The 26,541-nt window shown below is 43.2% G+C and overlaps 1 protein-coding gene across 1 annotated transcript; it reads left to right on the top strand.

Moving 5' to 3' along the window:
* epb41l5 (erythrocyte membrane protein band 4.1 like 5) lies at window positions 1-26,541 on the top strand. Its single transcript, XM_068572252.1, has 26 exons — window positions 1-182; window positions 1,107-1,318; window positions 6,248-6,352; window positions 7,522-7,564; window positions 7,856-7,934; window positions 8,355-8,399; window positions 8,822-8,874; window positions 10,253-10,373; window positions 10,590-10,677; window positions 10,834-10,922; window positions 11,034-11,103; window positions 12,434-12,603; window positions 13,606-13,712; window positions 13,869-13,887; window positions 14,794-14,839; window positions 15,055-15,173; window positions 20,922-21,058; window positions 21,255-21,349; window positions 21,552-21,686; window positions 21,935-22,002; window positions 22,668-22,790; window positions 23,905-23,974; window positions 24,461-24,541; window positions 24,663-24,725; window positions 25,010-25,149; window positions 25,691-26,541. The coding sequence occupies exons 2-26, from the start codon at window positions 1,139-1,141 to the stop codon at window positions 25,758-25,760; spliced, it is 2,316 nt and encodes a 771-aa protein (XP_068428353.1). The 5' UTR covers window positions 1-182; window positions 1,107-1,138; the 3' UTR covers window positions 25,761-26,541.

Genomic DNA, 26,541 nt, shown 5'->3' with positions numbered 1-26,541 from the left:
TGCCTCCTACTTTTTGTTGGGACCTGGGAGAGAAAATTATCCCCGCAGAGGTAGTAACGAGGTGGGGAGAACAGAAAAGAAGAAGAAAGAGGAGCAAGTTACAAACATGGACATGTACAAGGTCGCTGTTTACTCGTCTCCAAGGCCAACGGACGTCCTTTTCCCGTGAAGTCGTTATTTTTGTAAGTATGTCTTTATCGGGAGCAAGTGGACGTCGGATACGGCTTTCCGAGCAAAAGGCGGCGTTTGTTTTGCTGCACGGGACCCTCTCGCGCGGCCGGAGTCTTCTGCGCTGCCGCACGTTAATTGCTAACCGTTAGCTCGAGCTGTAAAACAAGCGCACACCTGTTGCTTTCTTCGCTTATTACACCAGTAACGTTATCTCAGGCCTCGACTGGGCACAACTGTGAAGCTAATGGGTTACGTTGTTTATTTCTTTGGTATATTTATATTATTTTAGACTTTGCAAGAGGTTTATTACAGTCCATTTTGACCGGTTTTCTCTTTGTAAATGTTTTTTTTAATACTTGTTTTTTTGTAAAAGCAATAGTACAATTTTAATTAATATCATAAGCCCCCCCTCCCGTCACTGGGTTTACGTTAAAGGCTCATGCAGACACGATAACCGGATACATTTAAGTTTAAAGATTGAATATTCATCTCCCCAGGCCGAGTTAACGTTACTTTCAATATTCAAAATAAATTAAAATATATTCAAGCCATCTTAGTTAGTCATCATCTACGTTGGTGTTTGTCCCCTGTAGCTAATTGACATAGCCAGGCAAACTACTCAGTTATTATATATATATACATATATATATATATATATAAGGCCAAATACTGTTGGCTAGTTTCCTTGCCTGGTCCCAGAATGTTGGGTAATGTTAACTGGCTATATACTAATAAAAACAAATGGGCCCACCTGTTAGTTTGCAGGTATGCATGATGGGAAAACTAACTAGCTGACATCACAACAGTACAAAAAACCAACACATGTTACTGTCACTTTTTTTTTTTTTTAAAATATGAAACAGTTCTGCAAGCATGCACAGTACACAAACTTAACATTGTATGTGTGTGTTAATACCTTCTCTCTTCTCCTCCAGGTGTGGCAGTGTAACCCTCCATCCCTCCCATCATGTTGAGTTTCCTGCGCAGGACGCTGGGCCGACGTTCCATCCGGAAACACGCAGAGAAAACTCGCTTACGGGAGGCCCAGCGTGCCACGACGCACATCCCCGCTGCCGGGGACTCAAAGTCTGTCATCACCTGCCGCGTGTCCTTACTGGACGGGACGGACGTCAGCGTGGACCTGCCGGTGAGGAGGGTTGCTGGAGTTTAAGGCTTTTCGCCTTCATTGTGACACAATGTGGACGTTACCGGTCGTCATCACCCAGATGCTTGCAGCAGTGTGTTGCAACATTTGGAAGGACATTTTGAAAATGGTTTTACTTGAGTTTCAGGGCATGTAAAACCCGTAGGAGCTTTAAGTTGCAGCATAAGAATATTTAGTATAAATACAGTTTGAAACCAGTTGAGGCAATTTATGTCAGGGTATGTCTTTGGCCAGACATCAGTGGTCTACAGAGGAAAAATATATATATTTCTTTTATGGCCACCCACTCTCTGTTACGCTCTTTTTCTCTCTTTTGCTAATTTTAAATTGGATAGAAAGACTTATTCTACACTTTGACACTTTTTGAGCAAACATGCAAAGCCGTAGATTGTGTTTTATTGTTGGTGTCAAATGGGCTTCAACTGTGTGTGTGTGTGTGTGTGTGTGTGTGGGTGGTGGTGTTGGTAGGGGTGGGTGTGTGTTACCGTTGCTGATCACCTGTAATTCCATTATCCCAAAGTTGATCACATGACCACATCACATGACGTGTAATGCTCATCACCAAGTGGACACACAGCAGAACTTCACTCTCCCCATTTCTTCCGCTCACTTTGCTGTTCCTTCAATTTTTCAGTCCTTTTCTTCACTTCTCGTTTGTTAATTGTTTCTTTGTATCAACATTTCCTAAACAAAACTTCAGGCTTCTGCTGGTTTACAAAAATGCCATGTGTAAGAATCTCTAGGGCATGAATATATGGATGTTTTTCCCCTCATGTGACCATTATTTTTGCTTGACTCACATTTTTGCTACCTTGTTTCCACTGGCGTTCCATGAGTCGAATCTGCAGCATTCCTGAGAGGCCAGTCTGGTATCGAACCTTCCTGTGTCACTCTTATCTTGACATTTTGCCGTTTGGTGTGAATTGCAAGAAATAAGTCTCATAATGATTATTATTACTATATCTGTCTTCTCAGTTAAACTCAAAATGCTGTCCTGTAGAGATTGTTCTCTACATATAGGTCGTTACTTGGTCGCGGTAAATGAAACAAGGATCAACCAGGATTCGAGCATTCCTTCCCAGCTTATTGGGCAAGAATGCATGAACGTATTTTATTCAACACGTCTCACAAGTGAAGTCGCACATTTTTGAGAGTGTCATAGTCTAAAAGCTGCCAGATCATTAAGTCTTTCCTAGTCAGTCTTTCCTTTCTCTCACTCCTCTCTTTTGGTACATCTCTAGTTTTTGCATATAAATAATTACTGGAATGTTTAACAAAACTATATTAGTTGTTTGTTGGGACTTTTCCTGTTTCCTCTTTCATTGATAGGGTTAATTGACTTTGAACTAGAAAGTGTGCTTTCATGCCTTTTTTTTTCCTGTGTGCCTGAGGGAAATTTTTCCAAATTTGATTGGATATCTGAATGCATTCCAGCAGAGGCCTGGCCTTAAGTTGTGAGGTTTCAAATGGAGCTTTTTTTGTGTGTGTGTGTGCGTACCATCCCCCAGGTATAGGTAGCTTCTGCAGACCCTTCTGTCTTGTAATCAGTCTATCTCCAAGTGATAGGACATTGAGGAGAAACCCAGTTAGTTTTCCTCCTACATTTGCATTCCACTAACAACAACATGGCCATTATTTATGATGATATATGTCTTTCCCCTAACAACTTTATTCAAAGGTTTCTACTCTCGGTTGTGTCAGTGTTGGTGCCCTTCATTACACTATAGTGTGTGTGTGTGTGTGTGTGTGTGTTGACATACTGTATTGCCTTTTGGAACTGGAGGCTTCACTTTGTTGCGTCACCACTGAAAACTTTGAAATATTCAGTGTTTTTGGCTCTACTGAGGTTGTAAGGGAGAATCTGACACAGCTATGAGAAGCAGTACAGAAAAATAACAGTAAAGTTCTGTGCTAAGGATGAAGGACGTTTTGATTCCTTTCAAAGATCCAGACAACTGTCTTCCATTACATTTCATTTAACTGATGCTTTTATTCAAAGAGACTTACAATAAGTGCATTCAACCGTGAACTCAGAACAACAAGAATCAAGAAAGAACAATTTCTTTATTAATCCAAACTACAACGTGCTATAAGTAAGTGCCGCTTCAGTGCAACTTTTTTTCATGCAGCAGAACTCAGTTGGGGGAAATGTCAGCTAGACCGATGCTTCAAAGTAATGTGTGTAGACAGCCCTTAGGGGCATTGATGGTTTTGAGTTGTTGTTGTTGGGCTATTCTGTCTGAACTCTTCATAAATGCTCGAGATACGACGGGGAACTGATCATAAAGGAAGTCCTCTGATAGTAGACAGGGGAAGCTGAGCAGATTTGCACACAAAAAAAGTCATTGTCCCACAATCAGTGTTTCAGCCATGCTTATCATTGAGTTCACCAGACTCAGACTTACTTTGTTTTTAGGTTGACAGAATTTTAGTTCCACAGTAAAGAATTTAGCCAGCTAAGTAGAGGTCAATTCAACTCAAGCTTGCATAAATTTGGGGGACCCCCCTGCCAAATGGTGCAGTTTATTTCTTTCTTTTTAGACGTTCAGGTGGTTGTAAATAGAGGGCAACAATCCCAAACTGAATAGGACTCCTTTACTTGCTTAACTGACTGACTGTGTGTGTGTGTGTGTGTGTGTGTGTGTGTGTGTGTGTGTGTGTGTGTGTGTGTGTGTGTGTGTGTGTGTGTGTGTGTGTGTGTGTGTGTGTGTGTGTGTGTGTGTGTGTGTGTGTGTGTGACAAGTACGTAAGGCCACCCAAAGTTGGCTCCTAGGGATACCTTTGTTCTGCGGCATCCATGTCCAAACATAATTCCACACAGCCTTATGATTCACGTTCCTCCCTTTTTTTTAAATTTATTTACGTCCTCGTTCTATTCTCTTTATCTTTCTTCCCCATTCTGCTGCCACCCACCGTGTCACCGCCTCCAACTTCCTTTTCTCTCGCTGTAGATTTAAAGCTCAGAGCCAAAGTTAAGTATACGTGCAAGCTTTATTTATTTTGACACAAAATAAGTCGTTGCTGTTAGTTAGTCGGGAATTAGAGTGTGTGTGCGTGTTCTTGAGTTGGAAAATATAACCAAAATGTCTTGGTGGTTGAATGTGCAGCCATGTTTAGATATCTTATCCCTTGTTTTAATGGACATGTGAATTGTTGATCATCTCTTGCAGTGTAATGGGAAAACAGTGTCGCCTTAACCTTTTTGGGGCATTATTTCCATTTCTTGACAGCAATACTATAAATGAAAAACAAAGAGTGTAATATAGTATTCCCCGTCGTATCTCGAGCATTTATGAAGAGTTCAGACAGAATTTCCTTGTGGTACCCGGGTCCTCTACCTACTCTGGACATTGTGTTTTGGACATTTCAAAATGTGCACACACGAGAGACGCTGGCTTGTTTAACAGACTTGTAAATTACAGGAGATAAGAGCATCAGCTAAATACCTCAATGTAACTGAGACACAGAGCTGGATGCTCACAGGCAGAAAGACTGCAAACAGCCGAACAATACCACAGGCAATATAACAAGGCCTTGGGACACACACACACACACACACACACACACACACACACACACACACACACACACACAATGAGCCCTTTGTACTCTCTCGCTCTCTCCCTGGGTACTGTAAGGGTGCGGTATCCCTTGTGAACTCAACTATGCCATCTAGCATGGGGCCAGCCCCCCTGAGCTGTCCAGGAGATCTCTTGGTGTGTGTGGGTCTGGGTGTGTGTGTGTGTGAGTACACACACAGGGAAACCTTCAGCGCACCCTTGCCCTGCTCCTTACCTTGTGCAATTCTGGCGTGTTTCTTTTTGACGACATACTGTGTGAATTGGTCCAGATTTCTGTAGGTAAAATGTTGCACATAGTTTATCAAGTTGTCCTTGAAAGTTGCTGCAAATGGAAAAAGGCGTGCCAAATAAATTCCTGTTGCCAAGAACATCACCGTGCATTAACGCTCAGTGAGCTGATCTCGATGGACACCGTTTGGACCTGACTACTTGTCCTGTGTTATTTACACAATGGCTCAAAGAAACAATGCGTTTCGGATGCAGTGGCTCAAACTAGCTTTACATGTTTACTCTCATGAAGTGAAATCAAGACTTATTTTGAGTGGGAGAACCATTATAATGTATTAAAGTGAAAAGTAAAAATCCTAGATGGCCTGATATGTGAAGCGCCCCAGAGAGCCAGCTGATCACATGATGCGTCCAGCCACCCCACTTCCCTCAGCTCCTCCACGTCTGGGGCACTTCAGTCCATGTTACCATTGAAACCCTGTCGCTGTGGCTCATGGTGGGGTTTGGAAGTTGTGTGTGTGTGTGTGTGTGTGTGAGTGTGAGTGCACATGTGAGGGAGAGATATCCCAGACAGAACACAGGCAGTAACTGGTACGGGCCTGTCAGAAAAAGGGCAACACGTATTAAAACTTACTTTATGAAGTACTTTGTGTTGAATATTTTCGCATATCTCTGTGTTTAAATACATGAAACACAAACCTGAGTGTGTACATTTCAACCAAGCTCCGCTCCAAACTTTTTTTCAGAGGTGCAACAAAGAGGCCAGAGGGAAGAACTCATATTGTTGTTTTGAACTTCTTCACATAAATCTGAAACAGAATTACCTTTATTGGACAAGTATGTGTGCACAGACTAAGAATTTGAGTTGTTTTTTTTTTTTGCATTTCTCTTGATGTATTTACATAGAAATAAAAGCTAGGAACAACCAGGTAGAAAAATACAGGTAGGGGTGTGTGTGTGTGTGTGTATGTGTATACATACATAAACACACGGTGACAGATGGTATTACTATATTTACCAAGTGTGTGTATTAAAAACTATTTTGATATCAAAAATATATAATTTTTCACTCGTATATTTGTGTTTGTGTTTCCCTGATCAGAAAAAAGCAAAAGGCGAGGAGCTGTTTGACCAGATCATGTACCACCTGGACATCGTAGAGAAAGACTACTTCGGACTGCGCTTCATGGACTCGGCACAAGTGCCGGTGAGACTGGAGATGATTCTCTCTGAACTGTTTGCTTTTTTATGTTTTGCGTCTTTGCCATACTGTAGGTTGCCTAAATAGGTTTGTTTTGTGTAATCATGTTTCATTATGTATTTGCTAATTGTATCCAAGTGCTGAACGTGTACATTTCACTATTTCTCACGTTCACGGCCAGCCTTCAGATTTCAGTCTCGATCACTATTCACCCATTTAAAGAAAGGCTTTAGGCAGGGCCTCTCCTCCCTGGTGAATGGGATAAAGGGATTGGTTATGGGAATCTTGTCAGCTCTGGGAGTCAGGCTGTGGTCTGACTGGGACAAACTGGTTTAAGTCACCGGGCTGCCAGTGACCCTGTTCCTTCACGCTGATGCACTGTGAAGGCCGTGGAAGGAGGGAAAGCCAGTGTGAGGATGTAACTGAAGGAAGCGGCATCGAGGAGGAGGAGGTGGAGGGACAGAGTCAAAAGAGTGGTGTGTGTGTGTGTTGGGTGGGTGGGTGATAAGAAACATGGGGGAGAGGAGACTAGCGAGTGCTGGGACTCCCTCAGTTATCTCTCTCTTTACGTGCAGACACACAAACACCAGCACTACCGCCTCTCCTTGACATTTTTCATGCATCATAGAGCCGGAACTTCCAAGAAGAATTACAGCACAGATCAGTGACTTTAGTGTGTGTCTGTGTCTGTGTGTGCACTTGCACAGCTATCTTTGTGAGGACCAATTTGAGTTTAAGACCTTCAGAGTGAGGACATTTTAAGGACACTTTGGGATAGACCTTCAAAAGCTGTTTTGAGGGTTCAGGCGTGGTTTAGGGTTAGGTTAGAGGGAGTCTTTTTATGGTCGAGCATTTTATTGTGATGGAGTTGAGGTCTAGGTAATGCAATACGTCATTGAGCACAATGGTGTGTGTGAGTTTGTGTGTTGTATTTTGACAAAAGACCTCCCAGAATTCAACTTTTCATGAACGTAACTCACCACTTAAACTTTTGTTCATTCATTCATTTGCATTTATAAATATTTTATGTTTGAAAAGTGAATTAGGGCAAGTATAATAGTCTATTATACTTGTGAGATAAATTGCCATTAGTATTGATTTATTCTTACTCCAGCTAACTTCATCTCTGCACTGTTGAAGCATGTTAAAATGTTATCACCTTCTTGTTGTTTCAGCACTGGCTCGATGTTACAAAAAGTATCAAAAAACAAGTGAAAAGTAAGTATACCTCCACAGACATGCATACTTACTTGCTTTATGTACATTAAAACATCCAATGAAAACAAACGCTCTGTTCACACTTCTGTATTATTAGTCATTAGTGTTGTTTAGCTATATCCCTTTTAAAGCAAAACACTGTTTGTGTGAGTGTAAATTAATTTGGTGCATCTGGTCTGTGAGACGGTTTATTAAAACAAAACGTCACCTTGGTATTTTTGTTAACACATAATAAAGTGATTGTTTACCTCCATCGTATTTACACAGCTGTCAATGTGATCTGTGTTTTAGTCGGCCCACCATACTGCCTCCACCTGAGAGTCAAGTTCTACTCTTCAGAACCGAACAACCTGCACGAGGAGCTCACCAGGTGAGTCCAGCCACAAACATTTAAACTCCATGTCTTTCTTTCTCTTGAACTCTCATTTTAGGTGAAATGGGTCACTTGAGGTTGTTTGTTTTGTAAAGCCGTTTATCTCGTATCTCCTAAGAGAGTCTGTGTTATGTCTTCTGCTGGAACAGATTGCTGTACAAGTAGGATGCCGTGTGTGTCAGTGGAGAGGGAGCTAAAAATGAAATACTGTCCGTTTATATACAAAAATAATAGAGGTAGAGTTCCTTCGGGGTAACGTCATTCACTCGGATGAATCAGCCATTACTTTAAGCATTCTAGCAAGTACATTTTGCGATGATTCTCCTTTTTGATTAACAAACAAAATGTAATTTGTTTTTTAATAAAACTGCCCGATTGATTCAGATATCACCATCATATCTGTTGTTTTTCTTTCAGATACCTATTTGTGTTGCAGTTAAAGCAAGACATCCTCAGTGGAAAGTAAGTCATTTCCTGTGTGTTTTTACCTTTCGACTGCCATCCATCTTAATGAAGTTACTATGCACAGAATGTTGAGTTGTGGTAAATAAATATTCAATGAGAAAGACGGACAGACGAAGAGATGATTAACTTGTCATAACTAGACAAGGACAATGCACTGCATTGCCTTTCTTTATCAGTTAATAAGTTTCTATGAAAGGCAGGGGAAGTGAATATGATTAACTGTCGTCTGTAAGTGGACTGGGAATACTCTCGTAAGTTTTTACTACAAAGGAATAGCTTTTGAATTGTTTGGCTGGATAATAAGAGGACGTGGTAAAGACCAGAAGGCCTCAGTGAAGATCAGAGGGGGATTTTCTTGGCCCCTAGCAGTGTTTTCACTTCCTTGATGTTGCTGACTCTTACCGTGTCTGTACTTTCAGGCTAGAATGTCCATTTGAGACGGTGGTGGAGTTGGCTGCCTTCTCGATACAAGGTGAGCACAGCCGGCATCCGGGATTCTCTCCAACTCCAACGTGTTTGTTAATTGGGATCACCTTTTGTGAGAGCTGCCAGTATTTTGTGTTTTGTAGCGTTCGCAGCACAGAGCCCACCAAAAGGCCTTCGTAGCAGAAATCTAGCTTGTGCTCATACCAGTACGAGTGGTGCGAGTCAGACAAGCGTTTGTCAGTTTTCGGTACACTCGCATACCAAGAAAGCTGGTATGTTTGCAATCTGCAGTGACGTAGCTTGCATCTGTTTGAACCTTGACTCCTCCCCAACAGACGTTGCTCCAAACTCTTATGCTGCGTTCACAGCAAAAGCCTCGCAATAATTAGCTGCGCTTTACTCACGTGAGTTTACTCGCTCGACCTTATGTGGTTATTTTGCGTGAAAACAGTTACTATTTCCGACGTCCACCGTGGAAAATAATTGGTTCTGCTTTTACTTGTTCAACAAATGTTGAATCATAAAGAGACCATAACTTTTAAACTACGCAGTCATACTGTTTCTGAAAGTTAGAAATGCAGCGTTTAACTCCAAGAGCAATGGAAAGAGTGCTGCTTCAGAGGAACAAAGTGTGAATCATTAGAGACGTTTATTGAATGGGATTGCGTGCACCGACTCTTGAACACACACACAGTCTCACACACACACACACACACACAGTCTCACACAGTCACTGTGGGGCAAATGCCAGCTCATTAGTGCTCCATCCTCTCCAGAGGCCCCCTAATCCAGCACCCTTTCTGACTTCTCTCTTTCCTTCGGTTGAGCTTCCTGCCTTCACTTTCCCTTTTTCAAAATTATGTTTTGATCCACTGACAATTGATGTTTTGGAATAAAGTAAAATAATCTTTTCTCTTCTCTATATCCGGAGGCTGTCCTCAATTCAGTGAGGGCCTATTTGCTCCGATACGACCAAACACTGCAAAATGCAATCAGAACCAAAGCTTTTCAGTCTCTATCCTATTTCTCTTTCAACACACTATTCTCATTTTTATCCTGGGAGGATTTGCTTTTTCTCGCCTCAGTCCATTTTGTTTGTCTCCCTTTTTTTCACCTGATAAAATGGCCTCGTGTCCAGAAAGAGACCAGATGCACATCAGTACTTTTTGTGTTCGCGGTGACATGAGCGAGGGCTTGTTGGTTATTTTGCACATTAGGATTTCCTACTGCCACAGTATGGGACTCACTCCCTCGGGGTCCTCTTGCCGAGGTTGTGAACACACAAGTCTTATGTCAAGATTGTGAGTCTTCAGTTAATTGTCCACTGAATTACCAGTATTAGAAACTGTACAGAGCGCTTTGATGTAAGCCATCCTGTATAGCGATGTTGCTCACTGTGTGTGTGTGTGTCTGTGTGTTTTCAGCTGAGCTGGGTGATTGTGATCCATTGGAACATAATCGGGAACTGGTGTCAGAATTTCGCTTCATCCCCAACCAGACGGAGGACATGGAGGTGGAGGTATACAACAAATGGAAGGAGTGCAGGTAATACATTCACTATCACTAAACTGCTGTACCTATGTATGGACAGTCAGTTAAACTGAGGATCAGTAAGGAGAAAGCGGGTGTCTTATAATAATAGTAAAAGGATGTACTTTAGTCTGCATGCTGGGAGTTGTGTCCCTTTTGGGTTGATGCTGCAGTTATATTTTTGAACATGTAGAAATGTCTTTCTGTTTCTTCCCTCTTTTTTTCTGTCAGAGGTCAGATGCCAGCCCAAGCTGAAATAAACTACCTGAATAAAGCCAAGTGGCTAGAAATGTATGGGGTGGACATGCATATGGTGCAGGTAACAGACACACGCTCTTTCTCACTAGCATGTGCTACGTACCCTGAATCCAAAGTGTCCTTTATGATTCAGGGAAAGTTGTAAGAATGTTCCTATTAATATGTATAAGGTTCATAATCTTGCCTCTTTTGGTGTCTCTCCGTATCTGTCATACAGGCAAGAGATGGAAATGAGTACAGTCTGGGGTTGACACCCACTGGAGTTCTGGTGTTTGAAGGAGAAACCAAGATAGGGCTCTTCTTCTGGTACGTTTGGTTACATCACAGTTTACTGAAATATTTTTCTTCAGTGCTTTATAGAAACCACTTTTTTAAGTTTTCAATATTCGTAATTTGTTTGTCGGATGTGTGTTGTAGGCCCAAGATCACGTGTCTGGATTTTAAGAAGAGCAAACTGACGCTGGTGGTCGTGGAGGACGATGACCAGGTGAGCATGAGCGCACGCACACAGACACACACAGACACACACACACACACTCCGATACTTGTCATGCAGTGGAATGTTGAAAATGCTCAACATGCATTCAGTCTCCCAGAGTCGTCCCTCTTGATAACAGTTTATCAACAACCCAATCTCAATACTTTGACTATGAAGAATGTGCTGCATTTGGCCACACTTGCAAGACACTCCTGTTTGCGAGCAAGGGCACACAGAATAACACCACACCTCAGTGTATTGCAGTTAGTTGCGGGTACAGGCGTGCAGAAGTAACAACAACGCTGCCATTTGCTGACAAGCAAGAACAAACCAAGTGTCTCAAAAACGAAATGTTCAATCAATGGATATTGCTTTTGTTGGAAGCGGTGCCTGAGCCCCGAAAGAGGCTGGTTCCAAGTCGAAATGAAACAAGGCTTAGCATTGTACTACCCAGAGGCTAGTGTGTGTGTTTGTGTGTGTGTGTTAGAGAGAGAGGAGAGTCTGTTTATGTCCATCCTGGAGGTTTGTGAGTGAGGTTAATAAAGAAGCCTGCCCCCTTTGGTATTTCTGGTATGCACCATTCTCCAACTCCTACACGCACACACACACATGCGCAAAGCTCTGTCCTAAGTGGTTTATGCCACATGCTAGTCTTTTTTTCCCCCACAGCCATTTACTATATGTACTGCAATTCTCAACTTTGTACCAGGATGCTTGTTTGTCGCACGCACTGCATTTAAAAGAGTGAGAGAGTAAATTACGTCGGCCCTCTGTATCACTAGACTGATGAAGCAAAACAGTTGCATCCCATTGTTTCTAAATATTGCAAAACAGGTGGCTAGTTGGAAAATCACTCTTGAGATTGCTCGGTTTGTCTCTGAGCTCGTGAGCGCTGCTTCGGTCACTCTGAAGCTTCAGGCACTTCCGCATTGTCTGAACTTTTCAGATCTGAAGGTTGCGTTTAGGTACACTTGTGAGTTGTCACATATTTTTGCTCTCTTTCACTTGCCACAGAAAAATCTGCTTGTTAAAAGTTAGAATGTTGAAGTTTGTTTTGTGGTGGTTTTACCAGCTGTTCAGATCTGCATTAGACTATTTATTTATTTATTTATTTCTTGGTACTCTGTAGTGTAACAACCTTTCTTCACATCTTCTTCTACAATCAAGAGATAACACATGAGCTTTTAATTTACTGAATATTTATTTGTTCGGACTGCAGGAGTGACTCTGGCTGAAGATATCCACGATACAAAGTAAATGTTGTATGTCACTCACCACACTAGGATCTTTTCCTCCTCTCTGAATCACCTACATCTTACCCTACACCAAACCTCCCCAGGGCAAAGAGCAGGAGCACACCTTCGTCTTCAGGATGGACCACCCAAAGGCCTGCAAGCACCTGTGGAAGTGTGCCGTTGAACATCATGCTTTCTTTAGGCTGAGAGGGCCGGTGCAAAAAAACTCTGCGAGCTCTGGATTCATACGCATGGGATCACGCTTCAGATACAGGTAACGGACCAATGTGCTGCTTCAAGAGGCTTTTCAATGAGGCGCTTTTTTTTCTTGGCTGAGCGGCTTAACGTTCTTAAAATTCACTCCATAAACTCTGCAGTAACAACACAGATTTTTCACTTTTTTTTTTTTAACAGCATTTAAAGTGCACAGTTCCTCCATATTTTTTTTAGTTTTTTACTGTTAAACTACAATTAAGTCCTAATTATTCATTTAGTATTTTATCCCACTGATCAACCAAAAAAAACTGATGTCAATTCATTTTTATCTCAATTAATACAAGTACTATTCAAGTATTCAGCCCCTTTTTACTTACCACATCAACTGTTCAGTCATTTTATATAACTTGAATCAAGAACAAGTTTTTTTTTCTCTAGTAATTTGTGAATCAAAAGGTCAATTGTCGGTTGCTTTACTTCGACATTTACGAGTCCTTCAGTGAGGGACTTGTATCTGAGAGTTGAGATAAGTGTTGGGAACCATTGCAGCTGGGCTCGGTCAACAACAAGACTTGGGAGGGGGGCTGCCGATGACACGCATTTAGAGAGCTGCGTGTTTTGTTTCTGTGCGATCTGTTGGAACATACCAGCAGCCATGGTCCTAGTTTGGTGCACGGTATCGTTTTCTGTACACGTGAGTACATGCAGACACTTTTTTAGTGGCACTCAATGTCCACATGCCGCAGTGGCTCGCTAGCTCCCTTCAGTGTGTGTTTAAACATTACCCAGTTGGATAAGCATTGCCAGTATTGTTGGTTTTACACAGAGGTTACAGGGTTTATTGTGAATAGGTTTTCGCTTGAATGAGTCCAGAGTTCAGCGGGGGTCACCGCTGTGACTTTCTTTTTTTTTTGGAGGGGGTGGGGCACAATTTTATTTACCCAAGAATCATGAAGGAATGCTTCTTCTTGTATGTTATGGTTTGGCCCGCTTTGATTCGGCTGCGATCAAACTGAAGCCCTTGCACACGTAAAATGTGTATTTGTGTTGTTGTGTCCAGTGGGAAGACGGAGTACCAGACAACCAAAGCCAATAAAGCCAGGCGGTCGGCCTCCTTCGAGAGGAGGCCCAGTCGACGTTACTCCAGAAGAACCATGCAGAACAGAGGTGAGGACGGCTCCCTTGCAGTCGCACACCTGCACAACATATGTGCATATACTGCCTGAATACATAACAATCGATATCACAACTTAAAATACATGTTTTAATCATGCACGAACCCTCGGATCTAACACTTCCTCTCTGTTCGTTGTGTTTTTACAGGACAGTTCCATCCCCAGGAGTGAGTACACTTGATACATAAACAATGTTAATGTGCCATCGACTGAATCTTTTACTTTTATCAAGCTTTTATTTAAGGGCGATCACTTTCACATCAGCTGATTTATGTGGAAATTATATTGTTTCCCAACTGTCGTACCCTCGCTGTGTGGCGATAAATAACAACAATGGAAAGACTTGCATTGGACATCGCTTAGTTTTATGTCATATACAGTTATTAAGTACCGTTGCTTACAGATCTGTGACTCACACTCTCTTAATTCGCTCAGTTCCCACATAAGCCTTGACTCGTAATCTCGTTGCAGAAGTAGCCTTTTGTTGTTGGGATGTGTGTGTGTGTGCGTGTGTGCGTGTGGGCAAAATACATGATGTCAGTGGCAGTTTTAATCTGTCATGGGACCAGTTGACTCAAAGCACTGTGATGATTAATGTTCCTGTGACATTTTATCACACCTCATTGGACAGGCCGAGACTGCGACAGTTCAGGTCCTTTTTGAGGCAACAAAGTATTTAAAGCTGTGTTGAAAAGACGTTGCATTACTGCCTTTATATAGAGATGTGGATTTTGCTCATGGATTACCTGGCAGACCTGAAACCGACTTTTAAAAAAGAACTTAGCGGAAAAGATAATGTCATAAGTTTGACTCAATGGTACGACTCCATTGCCCCAGAATGTGGTTCATGTCACAGTCTCAATGTAATTTGACGCCCACGGTGGCTGCTCAGCCAAATTAACACCAGCAATGTGCGCTGTGAAAAGCATTAATGGACTTTAAGAGCCCCTGGTTTGTTTCTTCATTGTTCTTAAGTGTTCAGGCGACACGGAAAACCAGTTTAGTTAAAGGTGTTTGCTATTTTCTTTATTTTTTGGGTGGGGATAATTTGTTCACTTTCTTTTTTTGCGCAGCCTTCTTTCCTCAGGCAACGGAGTCAGCTCCAGCAGAGTCAACAAGGTGCGTAGTAAAGTATATTTACATGACTAGATTCAGCATAAAAACATAACAAACATAAAACAGTTTATAACATTTCAATGCATTCACCACAACAATAATGTTTAACTGTAGAGAGATCACAGCTGTCCCTCTTCCCTTTCTCAACATCCTCAATACCTTCCAATCTCATCTTTCTCTGTGCCGACGATGCATTTCCTCTTTCTCTCCGGCCTCAGGCTTCTCCCAGTAGAAGTGCTTGGTCCGCTGTGCCCGTGGTCAGCCCGGTAGCTGCTTCTGCCTGCACACCGATGGAAATCGAAGCTCTGCCCAGGAGTCCTGGAGGAGAAAAAAGGAGGTTGGTACCAGAGTTTGCCCCTTTTTATTTTATTTTCAGCTCCCTTATTTGTTGAAATACATGAATAGGCATTTTAGAGACTGCATGTTTAAAGGGTTTGGATGCATGTTTTTAAGTTAAATGCCAATTAATTTGTCATGCCAGTGGCGGCTAACTCCAGTGCTCACCTGATGCTAAGGGAAACGAGACCTGGTTAGGAATGGTTGACCCTGTTGGGTGCTGAAAGAAGAGGGTGGATAGCTAGGTGTGTTTTTCATGGTCTAAAGCCACGAGAGTGGCTTAAAGTGGCTTATCCACTCACCCCATCTCGCTGTGACCACGGACGGCAGGAAAGAAGGTGGGAGAGAGTATTTTTGTGGCTGGCTGTTCTATTTCCTCACTCTCAAGTTTACGTACTTGTAACATGTACGTGAGGCTGTTCTCAGAAACACGATGGCCTGAACAACGAAGTGACTGAGTGTTTCTGCACATGCGTGTGTGTGTGTGTGTGTCTTAGAGCTCTGCACATACCATAATTCAGTAGCGCAATGTTCAGGCAGATTCAAGCTCCAGGAAGGTGGACTGCCTTTAGAAAAGTAGCAGGTCGAGTAGTCAACAGAGACAAGAAGTAGAAAGGGAAGATGAAGAAGTAGACGTACGCCTGTCAGGATTTTGCCAGCCTTTTTTTAAATTTGACACACATAAACTGTCCTAGTGATCAGCTGACCTGTTCTCACTAACTCTGAACAGCATCAATAAGAATGTTTTTTGTCTTTGATGAATCCGGTATTTCCGAATGAAGTTTTGTGACGCTTTTGTTGTGTGAGAGTATGAATGAACAAGTAAATGTACATGCGAATATGTATGCTCATTGCTCTGCTATAAACCTGCGTTGTCCCCCTGTGTGTTCCAGTATTAAAATGTACTGAGGACAAATTGGTCTTGTCTGGAGGCCAGGTAGGTACGATCCAACATGAACCTTGCCGTTGCTCTGGCTTCAACCAATCAGGCGCTGTGCATTGGCGGGCTTTCTGATTTCGGCTTTGGAGAAGGGTTTTCTTGTGACCAAACGGTCTCCTGTGATTTGCTGTTTGTCCGCTTTTGATCAGCATGAAAAGCCAACCTAATCGGGCCCGAGATGATTTGGTGATTTTTGGGGCGTGCGGTGCTGGGTTCTGCTCTTTGCCGTCATGAATCGGTGACGGGACTTGATTTCAGCTTCTGGATGTGATCTCTTCGAGGCTTCGGTGCATTCCAGTGTGTAGATGTCTTTCCTCTCAGTCCTCTAATGTCATGCTGTGCATCCTGTGAACCTCCTGCTCCTCTTTTAAAACCCTCACTTATCTTCTAGACTGTAAAAGGATCACAAGATATTTGAAGATGAGTTGAAGTTAATCATTTTAATCAATGATGCTAAGCACGTACCAAAACACATTTAATGTTTTTATTGGTGAAAGCGTAACAAATTACTTTTCCAGAGTGTAAAGTAGGAACTCTTTCTTCTTGGTCATACTACTCCGGCTTCTGTGAAACAAAGCTCATTCAGATTTCCAGCTCAGGCTGATCCGGTTTCTAGTAAAGTAAATTTCTGGTCAGTTGTACTAAGAGGATTGCCTGGCATTATTAAAGCAGGGGTCTTTTTTATTCATTTATTACCCAGAAAAACAGGATGCGCAGACATGACCTTGGAAAGACCTTGCTCGAAGAGTAAACGGTACATCCTAAAGGCTTCCTCTTCCCCGCATGTCAACACACTCTTTCTATTTTGCGTGGGAAACGCAAAGGCGTCCGATATTTCACTTCCCAGTTAGTCTCCGTTTTTAAGTGTTTTCAAACGAGATTAAGATTACAAACAGAACTGTTTTCCTTGGAGAAGACCTACCAGCTGCAGGCCCACGTTTAAAAACATGCGTTGCCACCAAGACCTGCAAGTTGTTGTGTATTTTGTCAGCACAAGATATTGCACTGAGTTCTTGTTGATGCGATCGGCCCATGGCAACCGTTTACTACTGACTCAGTGGACCGAAGGAGGATGCTTTGAAAGAGACGACACCATTAATACTTCAGACTAATCCCTTTTTCCTCCCACTCCTTTCTCCCTCGCTTTTAGTACCGAGCACTTTTGACTTTGCATGGATCACTTGAGCAATCAATCTCCTCTCTCCCTCCGTCTGTCATCCGCCAACTTTACCAAGCACAAAATAGAATAATTACTAATTTGCTTCCGCCGAATGCTCATACATGTGAAGTTGTGATAAGATGCCTTCGTACTGATGATACAATCCAAATTATATGTAAAACATCATGAAAGATCATTCACAAGAAAATAGTCATTGAGAGGAGCTGCATTTGTTATAACAATGAAATGTTAGCCATTAATAATGAATTAATTACTTAATTGTTTGCTCTCTCGCAGTTTTAAGAAGCAATGCAGTGTTGTTTGAATCTGTTGCTTTCTCTCTTTACGCTTTCCTCTCGTTCCTTTAAGCTCCTCCCCTTCTCTCCTCTGTGACATCATTATAAGTGAGAGTAGATAACTCGCACGTCACTGCCATTGGAATACAATCATCACAGTTTATTCTCCTCTCTTTATCAAGAGAGTATAAGGAATATAATGGAAGGTCAGCAGAAGTTCGTCTGCTGTAAATCAGGTCTGCTCTTCAAGCCGCTCACAGTGGGGAAACTCTGTGCGCCCTCGTCTCTTATCCTCCCGGTGGAGCCGTCATCGTGAATAACAGCTTCCGGCTCGGAGCCTCCAGCAGTGAATGTGTAAACACAGGTTTGACATAACCCATCAGGCCTCAGCCGCTGGAGGTGCAGAGCCAGGTCACCGACGCTCCAGAGACATCCAGTCCACTTCACTTGCTGTTTGTCTCACAACAACTCGTCACAGCACTCTTACACACCTAAATGCACGCTGGTGTTCAGCGCAGCAGAGGCAATGTGCCACCAGTTGCATGGCATCGACGTATCCTGACACTGCGACGGGTCATCACACCCATGAACGCCTTAGGAAATTATGTAAAATTGAGAAAATGGCCTGCACGTCGGCCCATATGCACCAAATTACACTTCAAAGGACGACGATCTTTCGCTCTCAGACTCATGTTACCAGCCGCCTCAAATTCTCTCCTGCTCCTTTCTTTAAACCCGTCAAACTAGCTGTTTCTCCTTGTTCCCTCTCCCTCCCTCCCTCCCTCCATTCATTTGCATACAATCTCCTTCTCATCTTCGCTTCCCTTCCTCCCCCGCCAGTCTAGCTTGTGGTTCACCTCCACTCACCCCCTCACTCACCCTCACATCTCTTTACATCCCCTTCCCTATTGTCCATTTTCCTCCACCCTGTTCTCCTCCAGGTCTCCTCTCCTCTCCACCCTTCACCTTCATGTCTCATCAAAGCTCCCCCTACGAGGCGTTGGACCGATCCGAGGAACCAACGGCGCTCTCGCCCTCCGTACTGACATGAATTGGACATAGTGAACGGCTCCGCGGTGACTCACCCGTGAGAAGCTTCTGGTGTTTTGTGGCGGTGACTGGACCACATGGAAGGACACATTTGGTGTGACTTGCAGCGTTTTTAACATTCCTCGACACAAACCGCTCAAAGTATCACACATTCCTTCACAGACTGACACCTCCAAGAGCTCGCCATCACATGCAACGCTCCCTTTTTTTTAATGTTTCACTCGATTCCCTCCACTTTTCCTTGACCCTTGCTCCATTGACAGTTCCCTCTCTCCCTCCTTCCTTCCTCTGTCCTTCACTTTTAACCTCATGGTGAAACTGGCCGGCCGGGGAGAGATGGTATCAATGTGAGGCTTAGGAATTCAACTCCACTCTCGACTGTCAGGAAACAATAAGTCCCATAGTTCCTGCCTGAAGGGTTTACCTAAGTCCTCTTCTGTTCCCATTCTCGGCCTCTCAAAATTAGTTTAGTGTTTTTTTTAAATGATATTTCAATCACTTTTGCTGCATTAGTCACATCAAATCATTTTGAAATAAGAAAATATGATTTTCTCTATTCTGTATTTAATCCGTTCTGCACATTTTATGGATCTGCTGCTCTGTTTTGACAGGTAGTTGGATAAGAAGGTCAATATCTTCCCCGTCTGTAAGCGTTCGTCTTCCTGGAGAGAAGTTGGTAACTTAGCACAAAGAATAACTGTACACTCAAATGACCTTTTCATCCAACATTTGGCTGAAAGTCCAACGAGCACAATCCCATTATTCAAATGTTCAAAAGTGAATCAAAATGTAAATTGTTTATTATTTTTGTAGACACAGCTCCTGTAGTGTGGGGACGGTGAGGAGGTTTATAATGAAATGACGCCGCCACCAACGCAGTGGCTTTGACTGACGTGTGAAGTTGACGATAACTGAATTATTGCCTAAACCTCGACGACGTCACTGTACAATGTTTTCTTGCACGGTTCAACCAATGAAGATGATTTTCTTAACATTATTGCTTAGTGAAATGTTTACAACATAGCTTTTGACCAAAGGATGTATATCTTTCTGAACTGCGTTTAAAATCATTTCAGAGAATAAAGACAGGATCCCTCTTGATTGAGAAGACGATGTAGTTTGGTGTGTTTTTGATAAATCACACTTCAGTATTCACACTGCTGAAGAAGGACGACCGGATCAGATGATATTTTCTATCTTCTTTTGCTGTGAAGTTGCAGCTTCGCCATTGAACACGTGGTACAAATAATATTAGAAATATGACTAGCTTGAAGCTAGCGGGTTGGTAAATAGTTGCTGCTGACTATGAAGCTCTAAATCTAAACACCGGGTTTTTTTTAGGATTGAACATGACATTGGCTGTCACTTTATTGCTTTAAACCTTTTGGGTTGTTGTAAAATATTCATCATCTCCTATATGAAATCTCTCAAATGTACATGTGGTGCGTTTCACTGTAAACACATTGCATCGTTTTTAAAACCCACATGGAGGTTGGATGCGTCCTCACTATTTTCTTCATGAATTATGTAACATGTGGGAGTGTTTTTATTTAGATTTGTTTCTTTTTATATTTGGTTATGAGTCCTCGGGGAAAAGCATCATACTTTTCGTCACATCTTTGTGTGCGTTGTGCCTAAGCTCTGGTTCTCTCAGCCACTATAAGCAATACGTACTTCTATGTTTCGCTGTGTCTTCAGGCTACATGGATATGAGGTAATTACTTGGCTGCTGGAAGAGCTTCCACTGAAATCCATGTATCAAATGTTCTGCTTCAGGTGGACTTCAGATTCTCCGAATATTACAGCGTGTTTATTCCTCAGAGGTTATTGCCTGCTTTACCTCTTGGGAAGACATTTTCACCAACGTTATTTATCTTAAGAGCGTCCCTCTTGGACACACGGGTCCCTTTTTATCTTTCTGGTAGAAGGAACAGTAACTTCTGATAACAAACCTTTTATTTTTTATTCTAAATACGATGGATGGCTTTACAAACCCACTGGAACGCCTTTGAACCGACATGTTTTGCTTTTGCCAGATATTTTTCCAAACAGTGAGCTTCTATATTCAACATTCATTTGAGTTATGTTGTTTTTTCTGGAAAGTTGTCCGCCCCGCCCCAAAAAAATCATCATGGGCCAGTTTTGAAATCTTTGCAGAGTTCATTCATGTCCTTTTGGAAGTTGCAGGTAAGTTGTACATCTGTAGAATTCAACACTCTTTTACTCGTATGTTTTGGTTTATATTTAAACAATCGGATCATGCCGCTTCTTTCATATCCTCCTCTCCTGTCTCCTCTGTCCTAGTATGCCCATGGCTGCTGACCTGATGGAAACGTGCATTGATGACGTCCTCCGGGCTGCCGTCGTTCCCACGGAGGCGGCTGCAGACGAGGTTGGACCGAGCTACGCCGCCACCGGGGAGGATCCTCCCAACCTCGCTGGTGAGGCCGCAGAGCGCCACAACGTGGAGAACACTGAAGAGTTATACGAGAGATGTCGTCGTTTGGAAATGAGAAGATGTTTGAAAATAGTTTTAGAAGTCTGACCTTTTTAAATTCTTCTTCTTCTCCTTCTTCATCATCATCGATGTGTAGTTTTATCCGCGTGTATTTAAGTTTTACCGCTGTGTCGCTCCAGAAGCAGCAGCTCGTCTGAAGCAGCTGGAGTTGGAGAGCAGTCCGCTTCTTGGCTCTCCAAAAAATGTCAATGTGAATATGGCCATGAACAATCAGGTGAGTTTTTGTTCATATAGTGTCTAGGTTAAATTTTTGCACCCGTTTTTTTTATCCCAAGATCTAAAAACCTTGATAAAGACGGATAGTAACACTGTTGCATAGAGACATTACATCAGGGATGTTTTCTGCTTTCTTCAGAAGTAACAACCATATTTTTCTCTTGGTTTTTTTGTGTGTGTGCGCGACCCTGCTGCACCAGGAGGACGTGTTGAAGCTCACGGAGAAGTGTGGTCTGAGCAGCTCGGGCAGTAGTTCAGTTGTCACTCCACTGTGCACCCCAGAGGGTCTCAAGAGCAACATCCTGAAAGCACAAGTTGAGGCTGCTGCCCTCAAGGTGAGGAACACACCCCACTCAACTGTATGCAATTTATTGTCCAGCGATTGCTTCTCATTTGAGAAACTTGTATTTCTACTTAATGTATCAGCCAGGGCCAAGGCTTTTCTGACTTTCAAACCTTGTATACGGTCCAACAATGAGGGATCGCATCATCATAGCTGCAGTATATCATTCAATGTTAATGTGAAAGTATTCTGTGAGTCAACCAAGCCTCCGTCTACCGATCGCTCTGCTCCGCTGTGTAGGGATCTTTGGAGGAACACGTGGTAATGGTTGGAGATAAGAACTGTAACCTGCAGGAGGCCTCAGCCAGGTATGACCACACACTGTAAAAACTATTTTTTTTTAATGTGTTTCTGCTCAGGCTCCCATGATGTATTCAACGATGTACTTTTTTTGTATTATCTTTTCAGCTTCAATTCTTCTGTCCTTTTTTTAAAATTGTACAGTGCAGAGAAAACATGGACAGGAGAAAAGCTATTGTCACTTGTGCTCTATTGTCTTGAAATGTGCCCCGACCTCCCCTCCTCCATCTTCCTGAGTCATGCCAACTGTCAACACATTGTCTCAGCCAATCTGGGCGCTGCCTGCTGCTGGAGCTCATCACCCGCTTGAATATTCATGAGGAGTATTAGCGTAGCTCAGAAAACATTACATCACCTTCAGCTCGTTCCTACAAGCGAGGCTCCACAGATTGTTGAGCAAATCTCCGTTGCTGCTTTGTATCGGAGGCAGTAAGTGGCTCAGGGTGAAGGGAGAGGAGGATGAGTCACGTAAGATTTGTGAAATGCAGTTTGTAACAATATACAATGTATATATCTTCCACTTCTTCTTTAAAAAAATCCATTTCAATATTCTTCCTTGCCTGCAGCCCATTGAAATATTGATTCGTCATAATTTTACTTTACTGGATTTGTTTTTCTCCTATTGAGCAATGAGTAGAAACACCAAATCGCTGTGCCGTCTGTCTATTTCCAGGTTGAAAGTGCGCACCGGGCGACTGGGCAGCAACTCGTCTCTGTCCGTCAGCGGTCGCCCTGAAATCCAAGACTCCTGGGAGCTGCTCAAGTCCGCCCCACTGGTGTCATCAGCCGGGGCCAGGTCAGTCTGTGTGTCCACTAGTTCAGTCTGCACGCTGTGATGTGTCCACCTGGTGAATTCTTCATTAAAATGAGAGTGAAACGTCTGAAAAAGGACAGACACACATCTGTTTTTCCTCCCTTTTATCTAAAAGTCAAACAATACATTTAGTGACTACTACACTGTCCAGATTTGGATGCGTTACATTGATATAACTCACTGTGCCTTCACCTTTTTTTAAAATCATTTTATATAACTGTCATTGTCATTTCACCTACTGCAGCTGTTAGAAGTTTAACAGAAAGAAACAAAAGGCCTGGACCTCTCGGAGGTTAAGAAGGAATGAATAAAGGAAGGTAGAAAGCAGTTAAATGTAATGTCAATGGTATCAACTTAACTGCACAATTCCTGTATCCTCACTGTGCAATTTTTATATAAGCTCGCCCCCTAACCGAGCATAAAACAAATATAACACTTAACACACAACATCCATCTGAGACTTACGTGTTTTGTGGTCTTTGCTGCCATCTGTTGGCAGGTTTTAACAGTGCGCCCGTGTGTGTGTATGTGTGTGGATGTGTTGAGTCACATGACTTGAGTTCTGCCTGGATACTTCTGGCGTCTCGGCTCAATAAGTGTTTACTGTGGGACGACACAAAATACAGACGCACACAGACGCTTGACCAGACGATGCACAGAGGCGGTCCGGCCTCGGGCTCATTGATGCAGTAAATGCTCTGCCCTGCCGGCTGTTTGTCTTCTACCGGCTGGTGAATGGAGGCTCATGCTGTGCTTTAACAATGCATTGATTAGTCAATTAGTCAATCATAACACAATTTTGATAATCAATTAATAACTGAACTCATTTATCTTAAGCTGTTTTTAAACCGGTGTAAAACCTTTGTGGAAAAACGTGCCATTTGAAGACGTGACCTTGTGCTGTGTGATGGCCGCCGATAACAATAAAGAGATTACTTGAACCATATGAACACGAAATATTTAATAAATGCACTGATGAAATGAGCATTAAATCACTTTTATCCCAAGAAGGAGGAACTTTAAATGTTTGTGAGAGGAACAGAAACCTGGAGTTCCTTGTCATTGACTCGTTTTGTTCTCTCTTTCCGCTCATCAGCGTCGAGAGGCTCGCAGAAGACGTTCCCAAGATGCCCTCTGAGTCTGCCGGCGAAGGCACGGCACTAAAGGTAACTCACGACATTGAATGTGTCGCTTGTCATGAGGGCGCTCGTGACCCCGTCTTATTGTAGCAGCTTTTTAACCAGAGTGAAGTTTTCAACCTTTCTCCCGTCGCCTTTCCAATACTACGATCACTTCCCTTCTTCTTTGAGCCCGGCGACTATCGTTGACGCAGTCGGCAACATGGCTAACCTTCTGTGTTATTATTGTATAGACACAACTCTTCCTTTTTGAAAATCGAGCCCTCGGTTAGATCGCGACGCAGTCGGACAGAATTGCGCCGTTTAAAGCGAGGCGTAATCTAAACTTTGTCATTCTCCAACCCGTAATTTCTGTCATCAGCACTTCATAATAAGTTAGAGCAAAAACCTGTCTAATGCTACTTTTAATGGAGTTGTACTGTGCATGCTGCTTATATGGCTCCTCTTGGATCTCACGTCATGCGGAGGTTGTGTTTACGTTTCTTTGCTTGTATGTTGTGGTGCGTTCTGCAGGTAAAAGCGGAGGAAGTTGACCTGCAGCACATCGCCCCACCGTCTGACAACCTGATTGACTTCACTGACCCCACTCCCATGGTAAGTCACAGTCCCACCGCAGCGGGGATCTGTTGAAGTAAACCTGCATCCGGGATCAGAGGAGGAAGACTGCACCACCATCGTGTGGTCAATAAAGTGTTGTGGTTATTCTGTCTCCCAGCTACCATCAGTGCAGCAGCCCAAACCTCCCATCACACCTCGCTGGATCATCCCTACAGCTGCTGTGAGTGATCCACCTCTTCATCTACGTTTTCTCATGTTCGACTGTCTCCCTGGCTTTTTTTTGTTTGCCTTTTTCCCCTCCACATGAACTTATTCAATGTTTTGGAAGATTTTCATGTGTATTTCATTTAAAATTCTGTTCATTGACCTGAAACCGATGACGCAAGGCTGGGTGTGTTTTTTATTGTTCCACATGCACTCGCATAGTTGCTGTTCACTTTGCCCGATGTAGAAGCTCTGTAGAGAATGACCTCCTTCCTTCTCCCTCGTCCCAATCTAATGCAGCCTCCTGGCGTCTTTACTAACGGCCTCCTCGACCTTGACCCCGCTGCTAAGGTCAACCCTCTCCTCCCTGCGGACGGGGGAGCAGCTCTCGCCCCAGTCCTCCCCCACCTCGCTCACACGCGTAACACCGTCTCCGCCAGGTAAAACTCTCGAGATTTGAACCCGGAGCACCTGAAGCTGGTCTCTGAAGCGAGCTTTAGGTGGTATGCTGACCTCTGCTGGTCATGCAGGGAAATGACGCCCTTCATAGAGGAGTGTCCAAGTGCCCTGAATCACATGCTTGGTCCTATTTAGAGAAATCCTGAGCTCACTTTGAGGCTTCAGCACAGTGTTAATAAGACACAGCGAGTCACTGCTGAGGTTTCCCATCCTGGAGGAGTGACAGCTAGTGAAGTACCTTTACTGAAGTACTGTACTTGGATACACATTTGAGTTACTTGTGCTTTACTCAAGTATTTCAATTGAACACAATGTTATACTTACAAGTCAGAGGGAAGATTGTACTTTTTACAGCACATAATTAGAGCTGTGAATGATGTTCTGCTGTGATGGATACTTTTCCTCTCTTAGTTTTTGTGTGTTTTACGAACCCACCTGCTCCTAACCCCTCGGTGAACGTGTTAAAGCTTTCGGCAGCACAGTCGTGTCCGTCTCTGATGCCTTCTCTCTCGTGTCCTACAGCCCTGTGGGTCAGCAGCCGGCCTCGGGGGATGGAGCCAAACCCAGAGGTCTCCTAACCACTGAGCTCTGATGGAGGAAGGAAGAGCGGCCATCGCCACATTCCCCCGACTGCTTTCCGCCGCAACCACCTCGCCCATCCACTCACACACACACACACACACACACACACAAACACGCACGCACACACACCAGCAAGTGTGAACACTGAGGGCTTGGAGGAAAGTGGAACCAGGGAGGAGGCATGTTGCAAAACACAGTAGCACCCACGCTGACAGACAGATTGGACAAACTGACCCCAGTGCACAGGAAAATAATAGAAATACGATGACAGTTTTTTAAGATAATGTAACACAAAGCCTAGTTTTTTTATGTAACGGTTAAAACAAAAACATTTAGCTCCAGTATTAACATCGTAAGAACACTTCACCTGTGAATCTCCTGCAGGAGTTCACGGACCGCGAGCTGCGATCTGCTTCATCCATCCAGTCAGCCGAACCTCTGTCCCTCATAACTGGTAACATCTCCTCGTAGAAAAGCGTTTTTTATTGTTGTTCACTTCGGGGCTGACGCACTAAACATCTCTTGACACTGAAAGGTACGCTGCGTAAAACACAAGGGAAGTTTGTCTCTTTTAGAGCCGCATTCTTCCCATTTCTTTATTTTTTTTAATCGTGCTGTTTTATTGCCGGTTATTCTCACCACTGGATCACTGCGACTCTGAGCTCGTCTGAACACTCACAGATCACACAGAATGTAGCGCTGCTCTGCTGACGTGCACCGGATGAAGGACTGAAAGGAAGCTGGAAGAAAAAGTGACTTAAAGTGTTGATTCTAAGAGATGAAAGTATTGA

Source organism: Clinocottus analis, unplaced genomic scaffold (assembly GCF_023055335.1).
Source record: "Clinocottus analis isolate CAN_PGR_092001 unplaced genomic scaffold, fCliAna1.0.p SCAF_12, whole genome shotgun sequence".
NCBI lineage: Eukaryota > Metazoa > Chordata > Actinopteri > Perciformes > Cottidae > Clinocottus > Clinocottus analis.
This window is presented reverse-complemented; position numbering and strand designations above follow the sequence as displayed.

Bases quoted from the DNA above. Each gene is read 5' to 3' on its own strand.
- epb41l5 (XM_068572252.1), top strand. From the start codon at position 1,139: ATGTTGAGTTTCCTGCGCAGGACGCTGGGCCGACGTTCCATCCGGAAA. The intron at 6,353-7,521 runs GTGAGACTGGAG...TTGTTGTTTCAG, and splicing joins TGGACTCGGCACAAGTGCCG to CACTGGCTCGATGTTACAAA. The intron at 21,350-21,551 runs GTGAGTTTTTGT...CTGCTGCACCAG, and splicing joins ATATGGCCATGAACAATCAG to GAGGACGTGTTGAAGCTCAC.